General features: G+C 30.5%; 1 protein-coding gene across 2 annotated transcripts in view; it reads left to right on the forward strand.

Annotated features, from left to right (window-relative positions):
* The window catches only part of LOC118188420 (dnaJ homolog l(2)tid, mitochondrial-like), a 93,527-nt gene that overhangs the window by 27,293 nt on the left and 46,619 nt on the right, over window positions 1-19,615 (forward strand). For both annotated transcript variants that reach the window (XM_085820886.1, XM_085820885.1), the window contains exons 5-6: window positions 1,759-1,911; window positions 13,292-13,439. In XM_085820886.1, coding sequence (XP_085677012.1) covers window positions 1,759-1,911; window positions 13,292-13,439 — 301 coding nt within the window. The remainder of the gene's footprint in view (window positions 1-1,758; window positions 1,912-13,291; window positions 13,440-19,615) is intronic.

The following is a 19,615-nucleotide window of genomic DNA, read 5'->3' on the forward strand; positions in this document are numbered from 1 at the left end:
TAATCGTTAAAAACACTTCTTTAGCAAATGCTTCATCATATGTATCACTTTGAATTAATTCATTTTTTATTGCCACGATTTTCATACTTGGATCTACTTGAATTTCTAATTCAGCAGCTAAAACCAGCAAATCCTCTTTTTTCCGACGTCCCATAAAAGCCATGTCTCGATTTTATTCAGTCAATAGACTCTTAGTTTTATAAAAAGCAATTTTTTTCCCTCTTTTCTTTTTCTATTTAAATATAATTCACAATGAATTTAATTTTATTCGGCACGAAAATCAATCAGTGGAATCAATACTTAATGTGTTGTTCACCTACTCTGGCGAGTCAAACGAAATTACATTTGAACACTGGCGTATTCATTACTTTGATAAGTAAATAAACTAAGATTCCATGATGGGAACAATAACTAACTTTTCATAATCTTAATTAATTATTTTACGTTTACAAGGTAAATTGAGCTCTCACCTGAGTTAGTTTGGTTCGTAATTATATGCGGGGAAACCCCGATCCTGCCGGCTGCGCGAGTAAAAATCCTTTCCTCATTTCAATATAATGGACATTGAACCTTGTAGGAAGAACAAAGCTAAATTTTCAGAATGAACAAAATACTTTTATTTGAATTTTAAAACAGAACCAAAAAAATAAATGCTGCAGCTCTTAACTATCAAAATTTTAAACTCTTAACTACTACAGTTAAAACTCTTACAACTATTAAAGTACTCAAAATCTTAAACTCTCTCTAAACAAAATATATAAAAATCTTCCGAATCCTCTTCTTGTTGCCAGACCGTAAAATGCAAGTTCTTGTCCTATTATTTATATTTCATGTTCTCTTTAAGTCACGATCTTTACAAGTCACGATCTTTACGAGTCACGATCTTTACAAGTCATGATCTTTACAAGTCATGATCTTTACAAGTCATGATCTTTACAAGTCACGATCTTTACACCTTGGCAACGAAGCTCGGCTTTAACTACTTATGCCCTTTACCCCCTCGTCTGAACGAAGCTTAAGATGCTAAATGAGGAATGGGATTTAAGAAATGAAGCTTTTGTAGAGAGGGCATTTCAACATTAAGCCAGATTCTTAAAGCAAGTAATTTTAAGCTAATAGGACTGAAAGAGCTTAAAAAAAAAAGTTAAAAATGCATTCTGAAATTTTTAAATAGATATTCTCAAATTGCATTCAGATAGTAATTGTTTCTCTTTTCTGACAGTTATTTTAATGTATGGTAATTTATAAGGAAATATGTTGATTCCTTTTCTTCAAGTAATTTTCAAGTAACAAAGATATATATTTATTTACAAATTAATACTCTTTAAATGCTTTTTATGAATTGTAATTTTTGTTAAATCCATCCTAAGATACATTTATTGATTTTACATTTCTTCAAAAGAAAATGTAACAAATGAAACTCCCAGAATGACAAGCAAGGAAAGAGAATGTGAATTACTGTATGTCTATATGAAGCATCTAAGAAAATAGAAGAAAGAAGAAACTTCATCTTTTGATTAAGATAGAAATGATGAAGAGAATGGAAGAACAAAATAACAGAAAAATTAAATGGATTATAGAATCAAGAGCCATAAAATATTTTGAGTATTTATTTCATGTAAAACAAATTTTATGCCATGTTAGCCATGTTGCATAACTTTTATTTTACAGTTTTTTGTTTTTCTATTAAAAAACTCATTTCTTAAATTATTCAGCATTAAATAATTTTGTAATTTCTGTGATTATCATTTTCCATAGGTGATTTTAGAATTGGACTTCTTTGAAGCTGCTCGAGGTACAGTGAAGAATGCAAGAGTTAATGTTGTAGATACATGTCCAAAATGTGGAGGTACTTGCTGTGTTCCAGGCACAAAGATGGTTCGATGTGATCATTGTAATGCTACTGGCATGGTAATAACATTTTTCACATTGTGTGCAAAAGAAATTTTTTTGCTTATATTTGTCTTGCCCGCATGATTTTAAATTATGTTTAGCTTTTTTCATGCATGATGAAAAATAATATCATGTTTTTTCAATGTGAGGTATAAAAAAGTTTAATGTTTTTAGGATGATATGCATGACATGACCAAAACATTAGAAAAAATGTATATTTATTTATACATCTTAGAGTGAAACATATACAAACTAAATATAACCTTATAAGCAGGCAAATATTATTATCTTTGATATTGTGCAATGAACATGGATATATATCATAATCTTGACAGCTTTAATCATGGATATTTAATTGCTTCAAGTGAATCATTTTACCTTTGAAATGGCAATTAATCATAGTTTTCTCTGGAGCAAATTTATTAACTGTTCTATGAGTTTTTTAACTATATTATTTATAGGTATGCAGCACATAAATAGCAGTTGCTGGGGCAGAATTTATGTAAAGTTTCATCATGAACCTTAAGCTTTAGATTGAACTGTCCAGACTGGTTTACTCCATCTGAAAGGCAGTGGTAGTTATATTCTTGCTAAATACAAGAGCCCCAAGACATATCAGGCTTGGAGTACTAAAAGACATGATTGAATAAATATTATTTTCTGCTGCACTATTTTGATACGTATATATGGGCTTTAATTCAACAGTCTGACACCTTGGAAGTATAGTGCCAGATTAACTCTGTGGTTATGTATGAAGGTATTTTGGAGGCATTTATGTAATTAACAATGCATCTGGAAAAATCATTAAATACTTCTCATTTACCAAACTATGCTAGTAGATGAGCTATATTCTTTCACTGCCTTCATTTATTCTGAAGAAGTAGTTTATCTCATTTATGCCAGGTGTTTACTGCACAGACTATTCATTGACTTCCAAGGTCATACGTTAATATTATAGTTGTAGCGTCATTAGGTTTATTTTGAAACAGAAGAAATGAAAAAGTAGCAATGCCCTCGCTGGAACTCGAATCTGGACCTCTCGAATATACACCGAGTGTGCTATCATTACACCACGAAGGCATGCTGGAAGAAAGGAGAAAATACCATCTTTCTGAGTTGCTGTTAGCAAAGCTATAAAAAATTGCTATTGAAAAGTATATATTTAGAGAGAGAGAGATAAAGAAGGATTAATTTAATAACACCATAATAATAATAAATATCTATATCGATAGTTATTTAATAATTGCAAATAAATAAGTAAATATGCATGCATATAGTAAAATGAAAAACTTCAAAAGGTTTCATGGCTGACATGTTTGGAACTATTAATTTGGCCCAGAGATGAAAAACCACTGGCAGTGGCAATGCCGATATTTTTTTCTGGCACAGAAACCTATGGAGCCTCTTAAAAATAATTTATCAAAAAGAAATCTGAGAGCTTTCAGATTTTATATTATGCTCAAAGAGGCATATTTATACCGGGGAGATTCAGAATGGGATTTTGGAAAGGGATACAAACATTCAAAGTCATTTGATGCAAAATACCATTAGACGTTGTAACATCTTTGCATTGCTACGCTATCAACATAATACTAGTAAGAAATGTAAAGAAACCTCGTGCATAAAATGTTTGAAGATGCACATGATGTTAATGGAATGCTTTGAAATCATTGAGTTTGCTAATCAAAAATTCATTAAAGTTTTATGAAATAGATAATAAAACAAATTCCAAATTCGGACTTCCAGATACTTGTATTCCAGCAGAGGGCTACATTATTCAAAATATGATGTCTCTAGGCACCATTGTTTTTTCACAGCACAAGAAACATACATAAATTCATGCAGATTCTTCGTTATTTAATTTCTTAAAAAATTTACAGAAAATTACACAAAATGCCAAAACAAAATTAGTAGCCCTTCTGAGCTAATGCTCATTAGGCTAATAAATAAATATAAGAATTCATCAATTTATTGTAGATTTTAATTTAATAGAATAACTTTTATTATGTACAATAATTGCAGAAATACAAAAATGAAACAAAAATTAGTATCTGTCAAAAATAGTTAGTAATTTATTTTTTTTTTTAAATGAAACAAATATTTTTGTTTCTAGTGTGTTCACTTCTGCATTTAAAGCCTATGGAAAATCCATGTTGTGCTTTCAGATGTTTTTAATTATTATTCTCAGTAATGAATTTCATTCAGTTTCATAATAAGAGTATCCTTATATATGAAATTAGTAGCATGTGCATATTTATAAGGTTAACAAAATGTAAACTTAAAACAAATTGTCTGCCATTAAGCTGCGTTCACACTGGTCCATTGGGGCGAAATGCATCAACGCGGAAAAATACGCTTTCCGCGTACGTCAGTTCACACCAGCATGGCAACTTTCTCTTTAAAAGTTGTCATATGTGCACTCTAGATGGCGCCTCATATCAGAAACTCAGGGAGGGGAACTGGAAATTTTTGTGTGGTATTATAACTTTTTATGATTCTATTTTTTAATTAAAATGGATTTAATTTCTGCTCAATTAAAACGTATTTTACTTCTTGTTTTGTGTAAGAGAAGCAGAATGCAGTGGTTTATATTAATATGTGAGAGATGACTGCATCAACAAGGTGAAAATAATTTAATTGGAGAAATGCACTTGAGCGAAATGAAATTTCTTTTAATTTCTTTCGCATGACACCTCATCAATGAATTTCTAGTGCTCATTGAATTATTTAGTCAAAAGCAGAACACTAATTTTTGTCAGAATATTGCAGAAAAGAATTGTTTGGACGATAGGAATAGGATATCCTAGAAAAGGATCATTGTATATATCAAACGCTGTATATATCTAATTTAATTTATTTATAAATTTTGTTGAATGATAATTAAAAAATCCTAATTGCATGATTCTATTTTGGAGAGTAAATTTTTCATGGGGTAGAATACCATAAATGTTTTTGCAACTTCCCTTAATTGCTTTTAAATAATGCAATAAAAAGTATATTTTGTTTAAATATATATAGGATTTACAGCATTACTAAATTAAATATCACACTTTAAAAAAGCAGTTATTTTTAAGGTAATAAACAACAGCAATTTTTTAAAAATATTTTAGTTTCTGCCTTATGTATATATTTTTTGCCTTAAATGTAACAGTAATTGCTTCAATTAGTCATTCATATATTAATGAACAGCCACTATCTAAAGGTTTATTTTATAAGGTCACTTTTATCTAAAATTCATTCAAGTAACTGCGTTTTATATAATACACCTTTTGCTGCATTAAAAATTGAATTCTATAATTAGCAAATTTGCTAATGCTTATGCAAAAGTTCTTTATTATTAATGAAAAATTATCAAGATTAAACCTGTCGAAAAGTGGACATGCGTGTTAAGAAAAACAAACATGAAGTCATTAAAATGCACAGTAATATTACATAAAATCAGCTACATACTAGCGAGCTTCTTTTCCGTATAAATAACAGTTTTCTTAAATTTTTTAAACAAATGGTATACTCGTCACCACTCGTTTTAAATTCAGAACTCGCTAAATTTTTTAATTAGATGAAACAGCAACTTTATACTAATACCAGTATCACTTTTGCTAATCTGGTGTCAACACCCCCCCCCAAAAAGTCGTGATAGATTTTAAAAAAAAAGTGTATTCGTACCATCATCAAAGGAGGAAAAAGCAGGGCCCAAACCCGCAATACAAGTCCTTAGTAAAAGCTGAACTTTCTACTGAACATGTTACCTCTATGCTAAAGTATCTTGCGGATAAGCGTGGTTTTCACACTTCACCTTCAGGAAACTGAAGAAGCATTTAGGCTACTCTGAAATTAACGATAATATTTTCTGTAAATATTTTTTTAAAAATAACAATTCCATTACAACACCACTCCTGGTGATGCTTAAATCCAAAATCTTTAACTCAAGAAGCCAATGTTTTATCCGCTAGGCAACAAGAGCAACCTTAAATTGATGTAGATATATTTTAAGAAAAATTCAAAATCTGAGATTTCGAAATCGATCACTACTTTCTCGCAACATTCTATTGCTTTAGATTATTCTATAAAGATTATGAACCATATATCATTTATGGTTGATTTTAAGGTTTATCACTGCTAATAAACTTAAGAATTTTCCTTTAAATAATTTATAAAGCTATTTATTTTATTAGCATATGCATTTTTTTATTATTATCTGAAATTTTTAAGATTAGTCCATTTGACTTTTTTTTTTCATCAAGAATTTTTGAAAGTGCAATCATTTAAAAACCATGGTATAAACTGGGCGTTTGAAACGAGATGCCTGAAACTGACGCGTCAAAAAGTTGAAGTTTAAGTCAACTTGCACGGTGTCCAGCCATCTGGTAAATGCCGCCTCTGAACTCGCTGCTGATTGGTTAACGTTTTACACGCGAACACGTGACCGCGTTGGTGTGAATGCAGCTTTAGTTATACAGGCAACAGAAGTCTTTTTTGACACTAAAGAAATGTTCTTTATTTTTCATGTATTAATTTGATTAATTAATAATATTAAATTTATTTTAGGATTGTTATAGATTTTCTTAGTCCTTAAAGCAGGGTCCTTAAAGCAAGGTCCTTAAGAGTCATTAAAAGTCTTTAAGTTTTTTGGAATCGATTTTTGATCCTTAAAAGTTCTTAATTTTGGCCAAAATCAGCAGAAGGTCCTTAATTTTAATCATCTGAAATGTCTGTCTGTGTTTATGATTGCCATTTTGAGTGTGTATTATCATTTTGGAGGAATATTTTTGTCTATTCACTGACATCTATGGTTATCTTTTGAGTGGGTTCATGGGTTATAATTTGTCCCTATTTCTAATATAAATGGTGGGGTACTGGACTTTCTAAGCAAGAAGTGAACCAGAAGCATTTCGGAATTCATTTTTCTAATGAAGAGCTCTTAAGCAACTTTTTTTGCTTTTATTAAACGGTTCTGAATTTGGCGATTTTTAAGATCAGTTTCTATAGAAAGATTTTAATTCAGAGATCTGGGAATTTTTTGACAGTTGTTTTTAAAACATGTAAGGTTGATAAATTTTATTAAAATATTGGTAATATATTGAAATTATATTTTAAAAATTAACATTAAAATAAAACATTTTTATTTTTCGCTGTCATATTATAAAGTTTCATTTTGGCAACTTATTATACAACATTTTGAGTCTGAAAAATAAACAAGGTATAATGTATGGAAAATGTATATATAAAGCACAATTTATGAAACAGTTCTTAGCAAAAGCAAAATTAGCTATATAATTAATTAAAAATGTCTTCTTTTTAATTTTTTCGTAGTAAGAGTTTTTCCCATGTAAATTGTATCAGAATATTCATCAATTTTCTTTATAAAACTATTTTTACACTTTTCCCCTTCTTCTTTTCCAAAATATTTCTAGCTTTTTGCTGTTACAGAATTGTTAGGGATAATTTTTCTTTAGGATTTTAGACATGGCAGCTTGGAAAATTTAAAAGAATTTGAAGGCAAGATTTATAGACCCACGATTCTAGAAGATTTCAGAGATATGTGACAAAATAAAAAATGTCTCCATGGTTGTAAGACTCAAAAAAACTGATAAAAATGCCAAGTATGCGAATTTCGGGTGTTTGATCGACCTTTTATCACGAATTATCAAGTTTTTCTATGGAATGGAGCATGCGGTGCAAAACCGAAAGTTGAGTTTCACTCTTCAAGTGGAAAGTGTTAGGATTTCAAGAATTTCAGAAGTGTTCTCGTGTTGTAATCATCTTTATGAGGATAAATTAAAAGTAAAGGTAAATGTTATTGCCGCTGCTCTGGCAAGATAAAGAAATCATTAGATGCCTACGGAAATCTGAATGGTGAGAAATTAATTTCTTAGTATTCCTGCACACGATAATTTCAGTTATTGTGCCATTTTGTTAATTTTGGTTTGGATGCTAAATAAAATATATTTACTTTTGGTTTATGTAATACATGTAAATATAATTGCAAATTATATCAAATGTTATGGAAATTGATATTTTTAGAAAAGTGTTAGTTAATTTGAAATATCTTTAAGTTTTGCCACTTTATTTTACTCATTTTAGAATTGTAATAAGTTGTAAGTATTACCGTTGAGAATGTTCTAAATGAATGGGTTGAAATATTGTTAAAGTAAACCATTATATTCATTAAAATTGTGATAAATTGTAGATATTACTTCTGATTATTTCTGAAATTAATTAAAATAATCTAGGTATTCTTATTACATCTGAGAATGTTTTACAGTGGTTTCTTCTAAAGTAAAATATACAAGTTATTATCATTTGGTCTGAATAAGTAATAATTGTATGAATTCTAAATAGGAATACTAATATTTTTTTAGTTAAGTATTGGATAATTTGGAATATTGCTTAAATTTGCCATTTATTATTTAGAATTATTGACAATTAATTATTATAGTATTATTATTAAAATTGCTTTAATTCTATAAAGGAAATATTGTCATGGTAAAATTGAAATATAAACTAAAAGTTTTGTAAAGCTAGCAATGTTGTAAGGGATACCAATTTTTGTTTTAAAACAGTAGTTAAGAAAAGTTAAAGGTAAATACATTTTAGTATATGATTGGGTTTTGTTATAAGTTGGTGAAGCGTTACGCACACTTTATGTTCAGTTAGTGATTATAAAAAAAATAATAAAATAAAAAACTAAACTCAGTGGTGCAAACAGCCCTAATGGGTCAAGGCCTGCAGTGCCCTGAAATCTGATTTCTTGACCGTGGGCCCCGAGGTGCGTAAGCATGTACCCTGAACTAAGCACTGGAGGTCAGCTTGTCGCAGGACCTACAGTGCTTAGTCCGCGAACTTGATACTCATTTTATCGACCCAATGGATGGAAATCAAGGGATGAAAGGCTGAGATGACTTTGCTCAGCCCAGGGTTCGAACCCCGGACCTGTGGTGGTGCTGCTGTGTGATGTGCTAGCCACTGTGCCGCCATGACGCGGTTAGTGATTGTAATTTTGGTTAGTAGTAAGAAACGTGTTATAAAGTATTAAGAATGGCTTTCCTGGGTTAAACTAAAAAGGAAGATTTAAAAATCTTAGCTGAGGAACTTGGGGAGAAGGTACTTCCAGAATATAAAGTGATAGATTTAAAAAGGATAATTATAGAAAGTAAGGAGTATGAAGAGAATTTTGTAATGGAATAATTAAACACCATTAAGAATGAAAGAATCAAAAAAAAGAAGCATTAGAAGCAGCAGCAAAGAAAATGGTTTCAAACTTGAGAAGTTACAGATAGAAACAGCTAGTAAGAATGCAGAAGCAACGGTCAATTTGAGACAGGTTGATGGGAACATGAGATTACGTTATGAACTTCAGAAGTTAATACAAAAATTCGATCCAAAAGAGGGAGATATAAGTTGTTTAACTTTATTTGAAAGGCAGGTAAGTAGAGCTCATATAAAAGAAACAGACTGGATTTCATATCTCTTAAGCTTATTGCCTTATGAAATAGCACAATTAATAGCTTGTGAACTTGTCGATAAAGCTGAGGATTACAAGCATATAAAAGATCTTTTTCTGAAAAGATTTAAATTAAGTCCGGAAAAATTCCGTCAAAAATTTTTTCATCATCAGAAATCGCATGATAAAACATGGAAGGATTTTTCATTTGAAGTAGAGAGTTATTTTCGAAGAATGGATTACAAGTTTAAAAGTTACAACCTTTGAACAATTAAAGAATCTTATGATATCGGATCAAATAAAAAGTAGAGTATCGAGTGAAGTAAAACATCATTTTATAAACTGTTAGGCTAAAATCGTAGTTCCATCCAATTTAACCGATCGGTATCAAAAGGACAATACATATAATCCACAAAAATCATAAATTTGAAAGGAAATTCCGTTTAATACAAAACCGAAATTCATTTCAAAACCTAAATGCTCTGTCTGTGAAGAAGAGACACCTTTTGCAAGAGCCTGTCTGTCCCATCAGAAACAATATACCAAATCTTATACAGAAAAATCAGGAGGGTTAGTACAAACAACAAGTAAAGAAAATGATGTAGGATTACTTTCTGCCCGTATTTACTGTTCCAATGTCACCTTTGGCAGAAGTGAATGTTATCAAATTCGATAAATTAAACAGGGTAGAAATAAAATGTGGAAAGATAAGCTTTCAAGAAGTAGTCGACTCTGGTGCTTAAATAGCTGTGATTCGGACTGACTTGGTTCCTGAAGACTGTGACGATGGAGAGGGAAAAATTAAAATTATTTCTGCATTTGGGGAAGCTGAAACTGCAGCGTTAAGAGTGGTTCCTATGAAAATCAATGATGGCTATCATGACGAGGTACCGATAACTTGTGCAGTGTCTAAAAAATTAGTGAGTGATATGTAGCACCACACATCAAGCATTGTCTGAATATATAAAATTAAGTGAGACCAATGGAAGACATTCGATATAACACTGTTCAAGAAGTGACGTGTGAGGTATACTCTTAAAACAGGGAATTGTTTATAAAGTTGCAATGGGAAGATGAATCATTGAAAAATCTTTTTACTTTAACTGAGAATAATCAAAACTCATACACTTTAGAGGGCGAATTACTGTTGCATTCTGAAGTGATTTGTGGAGAAAGAGTGAAACAAGTAGTGTTACCCTTATGTAAACGAGAATACGTTTTTAAAATAGCACATGATGTTCCATTAGCAGGCCACTTAGATGAACAGGAGACGAAACAATGTCACAAATATTCGTTTTACTGGCCAACGATTAAAAGTGATGTAAAAAAATACTGTGAGAGCTGTAGACAGTGTCAACTACGAAGAACGATTACCTACAGAGATAGAATTCCTGTTCAGCCAATTGTAAGACCTGAGAACCCATTTGAAATATGGAGTGTAGACTGCATTGGTCCACTAGAACCACCTTTGTGTAGGAGACACGAATTTATTATTTGTGCTGTAGATTTGTGTACACGTTGGGCATAAGTTGTACCAGTACGAAACATACAAGCAAAAACGACTTGTGATGTTCTCATAAATATTTTTAGCCAAACAGGTTTTCCCAAAATTATCTGCACTGACCAAGGAACTAATTTTACCTCGCAGCTAACAAAAGCCTTTTTGGATGTTTTTGAGATAGCTCCCAGGTTTACTACGCCAGGTCATCCAGAAAGTGTGGGTGCAGTAGAATGATGGAATAGGACACTGAAGGAAATGTTGAATAAAAACATTCAAGTCCATAACCACGATTGGGATTTGCATCTTCCGTATTTGTTATTTGCGTATCGTGAAGTTCCTCACAGTACCACTGGTATTTCTCCATACCAAATGGTATATGGTTGTCTTCCAAGAGGACCTGTAACATGGATTAAGGACTTTTGGACTAGTAAGAGAGATATACCAATCACAGCTTCTCATACCATTAAATACTATTTAGATGATTTACAAGATAAACTATGAAGTTCTCACGCTATAGCATATGATAACAGAAATAAAAACCAGAGTAGGTATAATATGTGGTCACGTGAGAAAACATTCGAAGTTGGAGATCATCTGTTAGTTTTGATCCCATCATCGTCGCATAAACTGCTAAATACTTGGCAAGGGCCAAGCTTGTACCATTGTAGAGCTCACGAGACCACATTCTGCTTTAGTTCGCTTGGAAAATGGAAGTACAAGGGAATTCCACGTGAATAAATTATGTCCATATGTGTCAAGAGTGCAACATATAGGAATAATCTTTGAACAGGATAATGACTTTGAAAATATACACTATGATCCCACTGACCAAAATAAAAGGACATAGGAAGATATTCTAAGGTATATTCAAATTGTCACAGACGACTGGATAAATAACAGTGTCACGAACTCGGCAATACATTATGCAAGTTTGCAGATGTTTTTAGTAACAATCCTGTTAGTGTGAAAGTTGAAGAGCATTCTGTCAGAATAATTCCCCGGGTGCACTCCCAAAAAATTATGCCCATATTGAATCCCAGCTATACTTCAAGATCATACATTGACAAATTGATCAGTTGTTCAAGCTTTAATTGATAGAGCCTAGCGATAGCGATTGGGCTCACTCACCCTGTGCTATGCATAGCAAAAAAAGATGGGGACGTGCGTTTATGCATGGATTTTAGATTGTGAAACAAATTTACTGTTCCAGACGCGTATCCAATGAAACATGCAACAGAACTACTCTACGAGATCGGGAAAGCGCAATACATCACTGTGTTAGTCTTGACGAAGTGATATTGGCAGATCCCATTGAGAGAAGAAGACAAGCATTTCACAGCATTTGTAACACACTCAAGCCATTCATTATCAATGGAACATACTACCATTTGGAATGAAAAATGCAGGAAGCACATTTCAAAAAGTGATGGAAAAAATTTTAAGCCCATATAAAAAGTACTGTCGTTTATATATCGACGATTTGGCAATTTTTTCCGAAGACTGGAAGGAGCATTTAAAACCTTACGAAGAGTAGGTCTTTCTGTAAATTTAGAAAAATGTGATTTTGGGAAAAGGGAAGTGAAATTTCTTGGTCATATTATAGGTTCTGGGAAACATTCACCAGATCCAGAAGGTGTGGAGGCTGTGAAGAAGATGCCTAGACCAACTACAAGAAAGGAAGTACGTGGCATTTTAGGACTTGCCAACTACTTTCATGATTACATTCCAGATTTTGCCACTTTTGTGTTACTTTTGACAAACTTGACAAGGAAGAGAGTACCCATTAAAAATTCCATGGGGTAATAAATTTAATAGACAAGAATTCTTCAACCCAAAACCACAGTGTTTTAAGGAATGGTAGCTGGAAGCTGTGAATTTTTTTTTTTTCCCTTACACCCTGCAAATGCTCTTATGCTGAGATATAGGTGCATTTCATGATCATTTTTGTACACTCATAAATAAGATAAAATAGCTTTTTTCTGAAAAAATATTACATACAGTTTGGCATCGCCCTGAGTCATGCCTAATAGAATTTTTATGGTACAAGTGTATGGAGTGTAAGTCATAGAAATTGCTGAAGCTATATGCAAAAAAGCCATCAGAAACTGTAAGCAAGAAATACATATATGTATAGAACTGTGCACTGTACATAAGAAATAAATGCAAAGAAATTGTATTTTTCTTTTTCCTGTCAATGTTTTTGTTATTTCTGTATTTGGGGGGGGGGCTTGGTGTTTTTTGTTTTTTCCCACTAAGTTGTGTGCTTGGCAATTTTCTTTCATGATAGCGCTGTGATGTAAAAGTGCTAATATAAGTTCTAGTTGTGTTAGTCTTTAATTGACATTTACTATCATTAATGCATTAATTATCATATTATTAATCATTAGAAAACATTATTAATTTTAAATGTATTTTATATGCTGTTTATAATGAAGAATTTTTCCTATGATTAGGAAACAATCTCAACAGGGGCTTTTTTTATGAAAACAACATGTCGTAAATGTCATGGGACTGGTATGTTTAATAGGTATCCATGCATATATTGTGCAGGTAAAGGATCTTCTGTTCAGCTAAAAAGCGTAGCCATTAATGTTCCTCCTGGTAAGTATATTTAAATGTTATATATGTTTGTAGATGTTATTACGGTTATTCCTTGTCTTTATAAATTTATTGTATGAGATTGTCTTTATAAATTTATTGTATGTTGAAAATATCATAAATCAAAAATATCATTTTATAGCATAAATCATAGTTTAGCCTGCATTGAGTATGCTCAGAAAACAAGCAAAATATTTACCATACATTCAGGCAAAATGATTTTAATACAAAACTTGTTTTATAGTGAAATGCTGAAAATATCATACAGTTTATTTAACATTGCATAGGAAGTCAAACACAGCTGGTTGCATGCATACTAACTTTTAACTTGCATATCTGAAAAGAGGTAAGATTTTCAGAATATTTAAAGAATTTAGTATAATTAGATGCCTAATGGTATGGATATTATATTAACAAGGTTAGCAACTTGCCTATCTTCTAGGAAGGCTAGAGAACAGCTGATAGAAGATAATAGGATCTTCATTATTTATTTATTTCAACTATAATGTTCTTCAGGAAGATAACAAATTTTGATACTATAATTTGCAAAAGAGAGAGCACCTTGTAACATTCCCTTAATAATTTAATAGTCAATAGCAATAAGTAGTAATAGTCTGAAGCAACGATATAGCAATAATAGTCTGAAGCACAAGATAAGGAAAAAGCCATTTTCTTACTTAAATTTATTAATATAATGCATTTAAAAAGTGAGTAAATCAATTAAATCATACCTAATACTGAAGTTCTCAAAAAAAAAAAAAAAAAAAAAGAGAGAGAGAGAGAAGGACATAAAGAAATTGTGGTAGTAAAGGATGGATACCTGCCACTTCTTTCTCGATATCAGGCGTTTTTGTTTCTGCAACTAGCTTTCAAATGTCTGAAGGCCCACTGCTTCCACTAAAATATTTCAGAACAGAACCAGATGAGTGTCTCTCAATCAAGATCTCACTAGGGATTTATTTGTTTTCATAAATGAGAAACTACTAGTCATGAAAATCGCATATGATGCAGATTTGTGGCTTTCTATGAACTACACAGGAAAGTATTTGTAAAATTTAGAGAGATCTACCTCACTGAATTTTTGCTTTAGAATTATTTCACACTAAATTTCTCCTAATTCCATCTGTAAATAGGCTAACACTTTCTCAAAGTTGATTGAGAAAATTCTTTTCTGAAGAGACCGTCTCAAGAATATTTAGCACTAGTGGTTGTATTTATGCCTCATTATTTCATGGAAGTATGTTTTTATTAATGTATTATATATTTCTTGTTATTTTCTCAGTGTACAGAAAATTGAGTCAAGAATTTTTTGTGAGTTTTGTATACTTGCACTATATTGATAAGATCATGGTTTGTACAGTCCTTAAAAGTACTTAGGTTTTTTTTAAATGATTTTTAGTTTTTAAAAGTCCTTAATTTTGGCCAAAATCAACAAAAGGCCTTTAATTTTTCTCATCTGTTATTTCTGTCTTCTTTTATTTTTATGACTGCCATTTTGAGTATGAATTAAAATTTTGAGAATATCTTTTGGCGATTTATTGACAAATAGGTATTTGGAAGGGTGAATGTTTGAATTCTTTACTACTACTTACTTTAAACATTGGATACTCAAATTCTAGCCACAAGGTGCTGCCTCAGTTTAAACATAAACATTTTGAAATTATTTCTTTTTTGCAAATGAAGAGTTCATAAAATATTTATTTATTTATTTTAAATATGAGTTCTTTTATGCAGTGCAAAATTTGGCAACTTAAGTACATTTTGGTGATTTCAAGATCAGTTTGTATGCCAAGTTTTTTTAAGAAGATTTGCAAATTTTTTGTTGATTTTTTTTATTTAATAACATTGCTAAATATCATAAAAATAAAGGTAATGTATTAAAATTATATTTCAATAACATTTTTATTTAAAAATTACGTTAAAATAAAACATTTTTATTTTCTCCTACCATATTTAAAGTGACATTACTTTCTATTTTTGTGACATCCAAATTCTGAAAAATAAACAAAATAATAAATATTACAAATATAAAACACAGTTTCTGAAACACTTCTTAGAAAAAATAAAATATTTTAATAAAAAGGTACTGTAATTATTTTTTAATTAATTTGATTTGTTGTCTTTTATAGTTTTTTTATGATAAGAGCTTCTTTTCCCATGCAGTTGCTTAGAATATTTAAACATGTATCAGCTTTCTCTAGAAACTTCACTTTAAACGCTCTGATTTTTAGCCCAAAGGGCTATTAATTTTGTGTTGAAAACTTTAAATGTCGGTTCACTTTTCAAATTGTTACCAACAAATATTACAACCCTGTATTAAAAGTTAAATAATGAAGAATCTGCCTAAATGTATGTATGTTTCTTGCATAGTGATAAAACGACGGTGCATAGAGCTATCAAATTTTGTATAATGTACATTTCCGCCCAAATTTGGAATTTGTTTTGTTATCTATTTCATATTTTGTATTAGCGAGTTTTTAATTAACAAACTGAATGATTTCAAAGTGAGCAATGGCAACACTGTATGGGGGGGGTCGACATTTTTATCTCCAGTGCGCAAGACTGTGTATCAGAAATTCTAAAGCTATGCTCATTTTAAAATTATTTTGTGATATTGTTGTTGAACTGAATTTTATGGTTAAGGGCAAGAAACATGATATTTAATAAATAAAGGTAACCCACAAAACGTTAAAAAAAAAAAAAAGCACCTTTGGGTGTAATGTAAAATCTGAAAACTTTCTGACTTTTTTTTTTTTTTTTTAATTTCAAAAGTCTATTGGCTTTTTGCGGTTACTGAGTGTGTACGGATATTTTTACTTTCAGATTTTACACCTCTTACCTTGGAAAGTTTTGAAGGAATTAAAGCCAAGATTATAGAACTACAATTCGAGAAAAATGTGCTGAAAATGGTATTAAACACATAATGGATGTGCTTTGTTGGAAATTTGGGCAAATTTCTTATCTTTTGAAGAATTTTTGGAAAAACAGTGAAAACAAAATGATTTGAAGTTTCTCCTTTTGATACTTAGTCTTTCTCTTAACTCTTTATCTTCTTTTATCTTTCCTTTATTTTTTATCTTTCCTCTAGATGCAAGCATTGAAGCAAACAAAAAAAAAAAAAAAAAAAAAAAAAAACTGAAAAATGATGCTATTAAAAGGTTCATTTTATGTGTCTCAATGCACCATATGTATACAAGTACCTGCCGTAAATTCTAAATATTTTGGCATGCTTAGATTTTGTTGCTTGGTGCTTCACTAAATTCAGAAAGTTGTGCCACCCTGGATCTGGTACCAGTCCTGACCTTACATCATTTCATATTTATTCTCAATGTTCATATTATCAAAGAAATAAAATTAGTAGTTTTTTCTATGCATTCTAAGTATAAGCAGTTCTTTAGAATAATAGAAACCCTTAACTAAAACTGGAAATTGTAAAATGAAGAGGTGTGTCATGAAAGAAGAAATTGATTTTATAAAAGTGAGAAAATTATTTTTCAAGGGTATATTGTACAAATTAGGAGATGGAGCAGAACATTGATTTGTTTATTCAAGCAAATAAACTTAGAAGAGGTATACGAAAAAGAAGGAAAATTAGCTAAACTAGCTTGAAAATTTTCAAAAAAAAAAAAAAAAAAAAAAGACACATAACTATTTTGCTATAAATCTTTTGTTGCTTTTAATGTATAATTATATCAGTTTAAAATCAACATCACAAATTATAACTGCTGTGAAATGTTCATAGTGCTTTTTTAATAGATGTTTTTTTGGATATAAAAGAAAAATTTTGTAATTGTAACCATGTAAATCGATTATAACTAAGGATAGCTTACCCTTAAAAGTTATCTCTACATATTGTGGATGTCAGATACAACACAAAAGTGTAAAAATTAACATAAAACTTTATTCCCTATAACTAATGAGCTCTAAAATAATACAACATCACCTCTGGTGTAAACAGCCAATCTGTTATGAATCATGCTGATTATTATTTTACTTATCAATTTAACTTATGTCAGACAAAGTCTGCATACACCTTTGTAATGAGCGAGTACATGAGGAAATGAGGAAAAGAAAGAATTAATATAAAGCTAACTATGAGTAAAATTTTAATAAGCAGTCACTTATCTTCTTTAAAATATCTGGGACTGTTATAAGTCTAAATGCATCAAGAAATTTTACTTAATACTTATTGCTAGATGAAGTTGATTTCATTCTTGAATTTGTTTTATAATTAAGTTAAATATTAAATTATGTTTAGTAATAGCATTCTACTGGCAGATTTATTTTATTTTTACAAATTACAAAAGTGTGAAGTTCATTGCTTTAGTTTATTCAGTTCCTACTTGCTGATAGGGTCCTTAAAAGTGCTTAATTTCCATATGCAGGCAAAGACTGCATCCTGGTTTTTTAACAACAAGGGAGAAGGGGAAAGCATTTCTTCTTCAACTGTAGGCCATGAAAACATACAATTTTATTTCCATCGCAATCTGTTCTTAGTTGTATTAGAACTATCGAACTATCTCATTTTTATCAGTTCATCTCAAGGAAAGGCTGTGTCAATTTATGTAAAAAATTATTTTATCTTATTTTTAGGAAGAGAATAATCTTAATCTACAAAAGAGAATTTGACTGATTTCATTTGTTGCTTTTGAGTTATTCAGAGCTTTCCTGAATAATTTTTCTAAATATGGCATTCACTCTTACATTTCTCTCTGTTTTAACAAAATAAGTATTTTTATTGTCACATGTCATATTCATATCAAATTATCAGAAGTGTATGTCTTTACAGAAATCTGTCTTTTTTTATTTCTGAATTCTTATTCACTATTAACTACTACAGTAACAGTAGGTTTCCCCTGCGTCTGTATTGTCTTTTATTGCAAAAATAATTAAAGAAATACAGCTTGTATTTATGCTGGTAAAGCCATTCTTTTGCACTTCAGAATTTTGAAATGTTTAAATTTTAATACAGAGAGTGGTTATAATTGAAGTGATCCTATTCATGTCTATATAGAGCCCATTCTGATGGACATCCTTTGTTGAAACTTGGTATATATCGGCACTAAACGTTTTTCCCTCACAAGCCCTTTTTATTGTCGAGATTTTGTTTTCCTACCCAAGGTATTAAATATAGAATAAAGGTATTAAAATATTTTTCTATAACTAATTTATTTCTTTGGTAAATAACATACACATGAAAAGTAGTTTATGAAAGCATACAAAAATTAATTTAAAAAATGTTTTAGATACTGATATGTTTACTTTTTATTGAATAATAAATTAAATCTTGGTTCAAGATTTGACATTGCTAGACATAAAGTATTTTCAGTGTTTTTCAGCATTGAATGATATTTAGATTTAAATTGTGTAAAATCTGAAAACTTCATTTCACATTAAGTATGTGTTGCTGAGTGGCAGAAGACCATTTAATGCCATTTCAAAATTCAATTTTAGCTATGACTCACTCGGAGTTCATTCAAAGATTTTCATGGGAGCTCAACTTTTGAGTCACTTAGTAGCTCAAGTAATTCATTTTAGCTTAATAAGGCAAGTGATTAATTTCATTAATGTCAATTAATGGAATTTCTTTAAAAGTTTCATTTATGTGATTTCTTTAAATTCACAACCCACAGTTTAAGAAACTCTGGTATATACTATGTTCGATGGACTTTGCAGAAAAGAAAAATTGGAATAAAAAAATTATAATTCAAATTTTGGCTATTACCGTTTATGTTAGTGTAATGTCTGCACTTATATAATGTCTGCACTGCAACTTTACAGATAAAATTTATGTGAAAAAAAAAAAAAAAAAAAAGTGACCCACATAATGTCTGCATCCCAAAAACTAAAGAATTTCTTACTTCAAAAAAAATATTTTTTTTAACATTGCCTTTTTTCCTTTAGTCAATAACATTAGTCAATAAAATCCTAAAAAAAAAAAAAAAAAAAAAAAAAAAAAAAGAGTATGGTATTGTTTTGTCTTTAGTTGGTGCCAGGATAGAAAGCAGAGACTTTCCTTGCATTCTGGTGCAGCTGTTATTCAATCATAACATTGGTGCCAGCAATCCACTTGGAAGACGTGATAATAAATGAAGGCAGTCCAAATATGTTTCACCACACAGGCTTCCAGGAAATACTGTTTTGTAATGAAATTATTTTCCCCTCCTTCCTCCTTAGAG

Source organism: Stegodyphus dumicola, chromosome 7, assembly GCF_044657685.1.
Source record: "Stegodyphus dumicola isolate Sdum_Otavi_A_Nest chromosome 7, ASM4465768v1".
NCBI lineage: Eukaryota > Metazoa > Arthropoda > Arachnida > Araneae > Eresidae > Stegodyphus > Stegodyphus dumicola.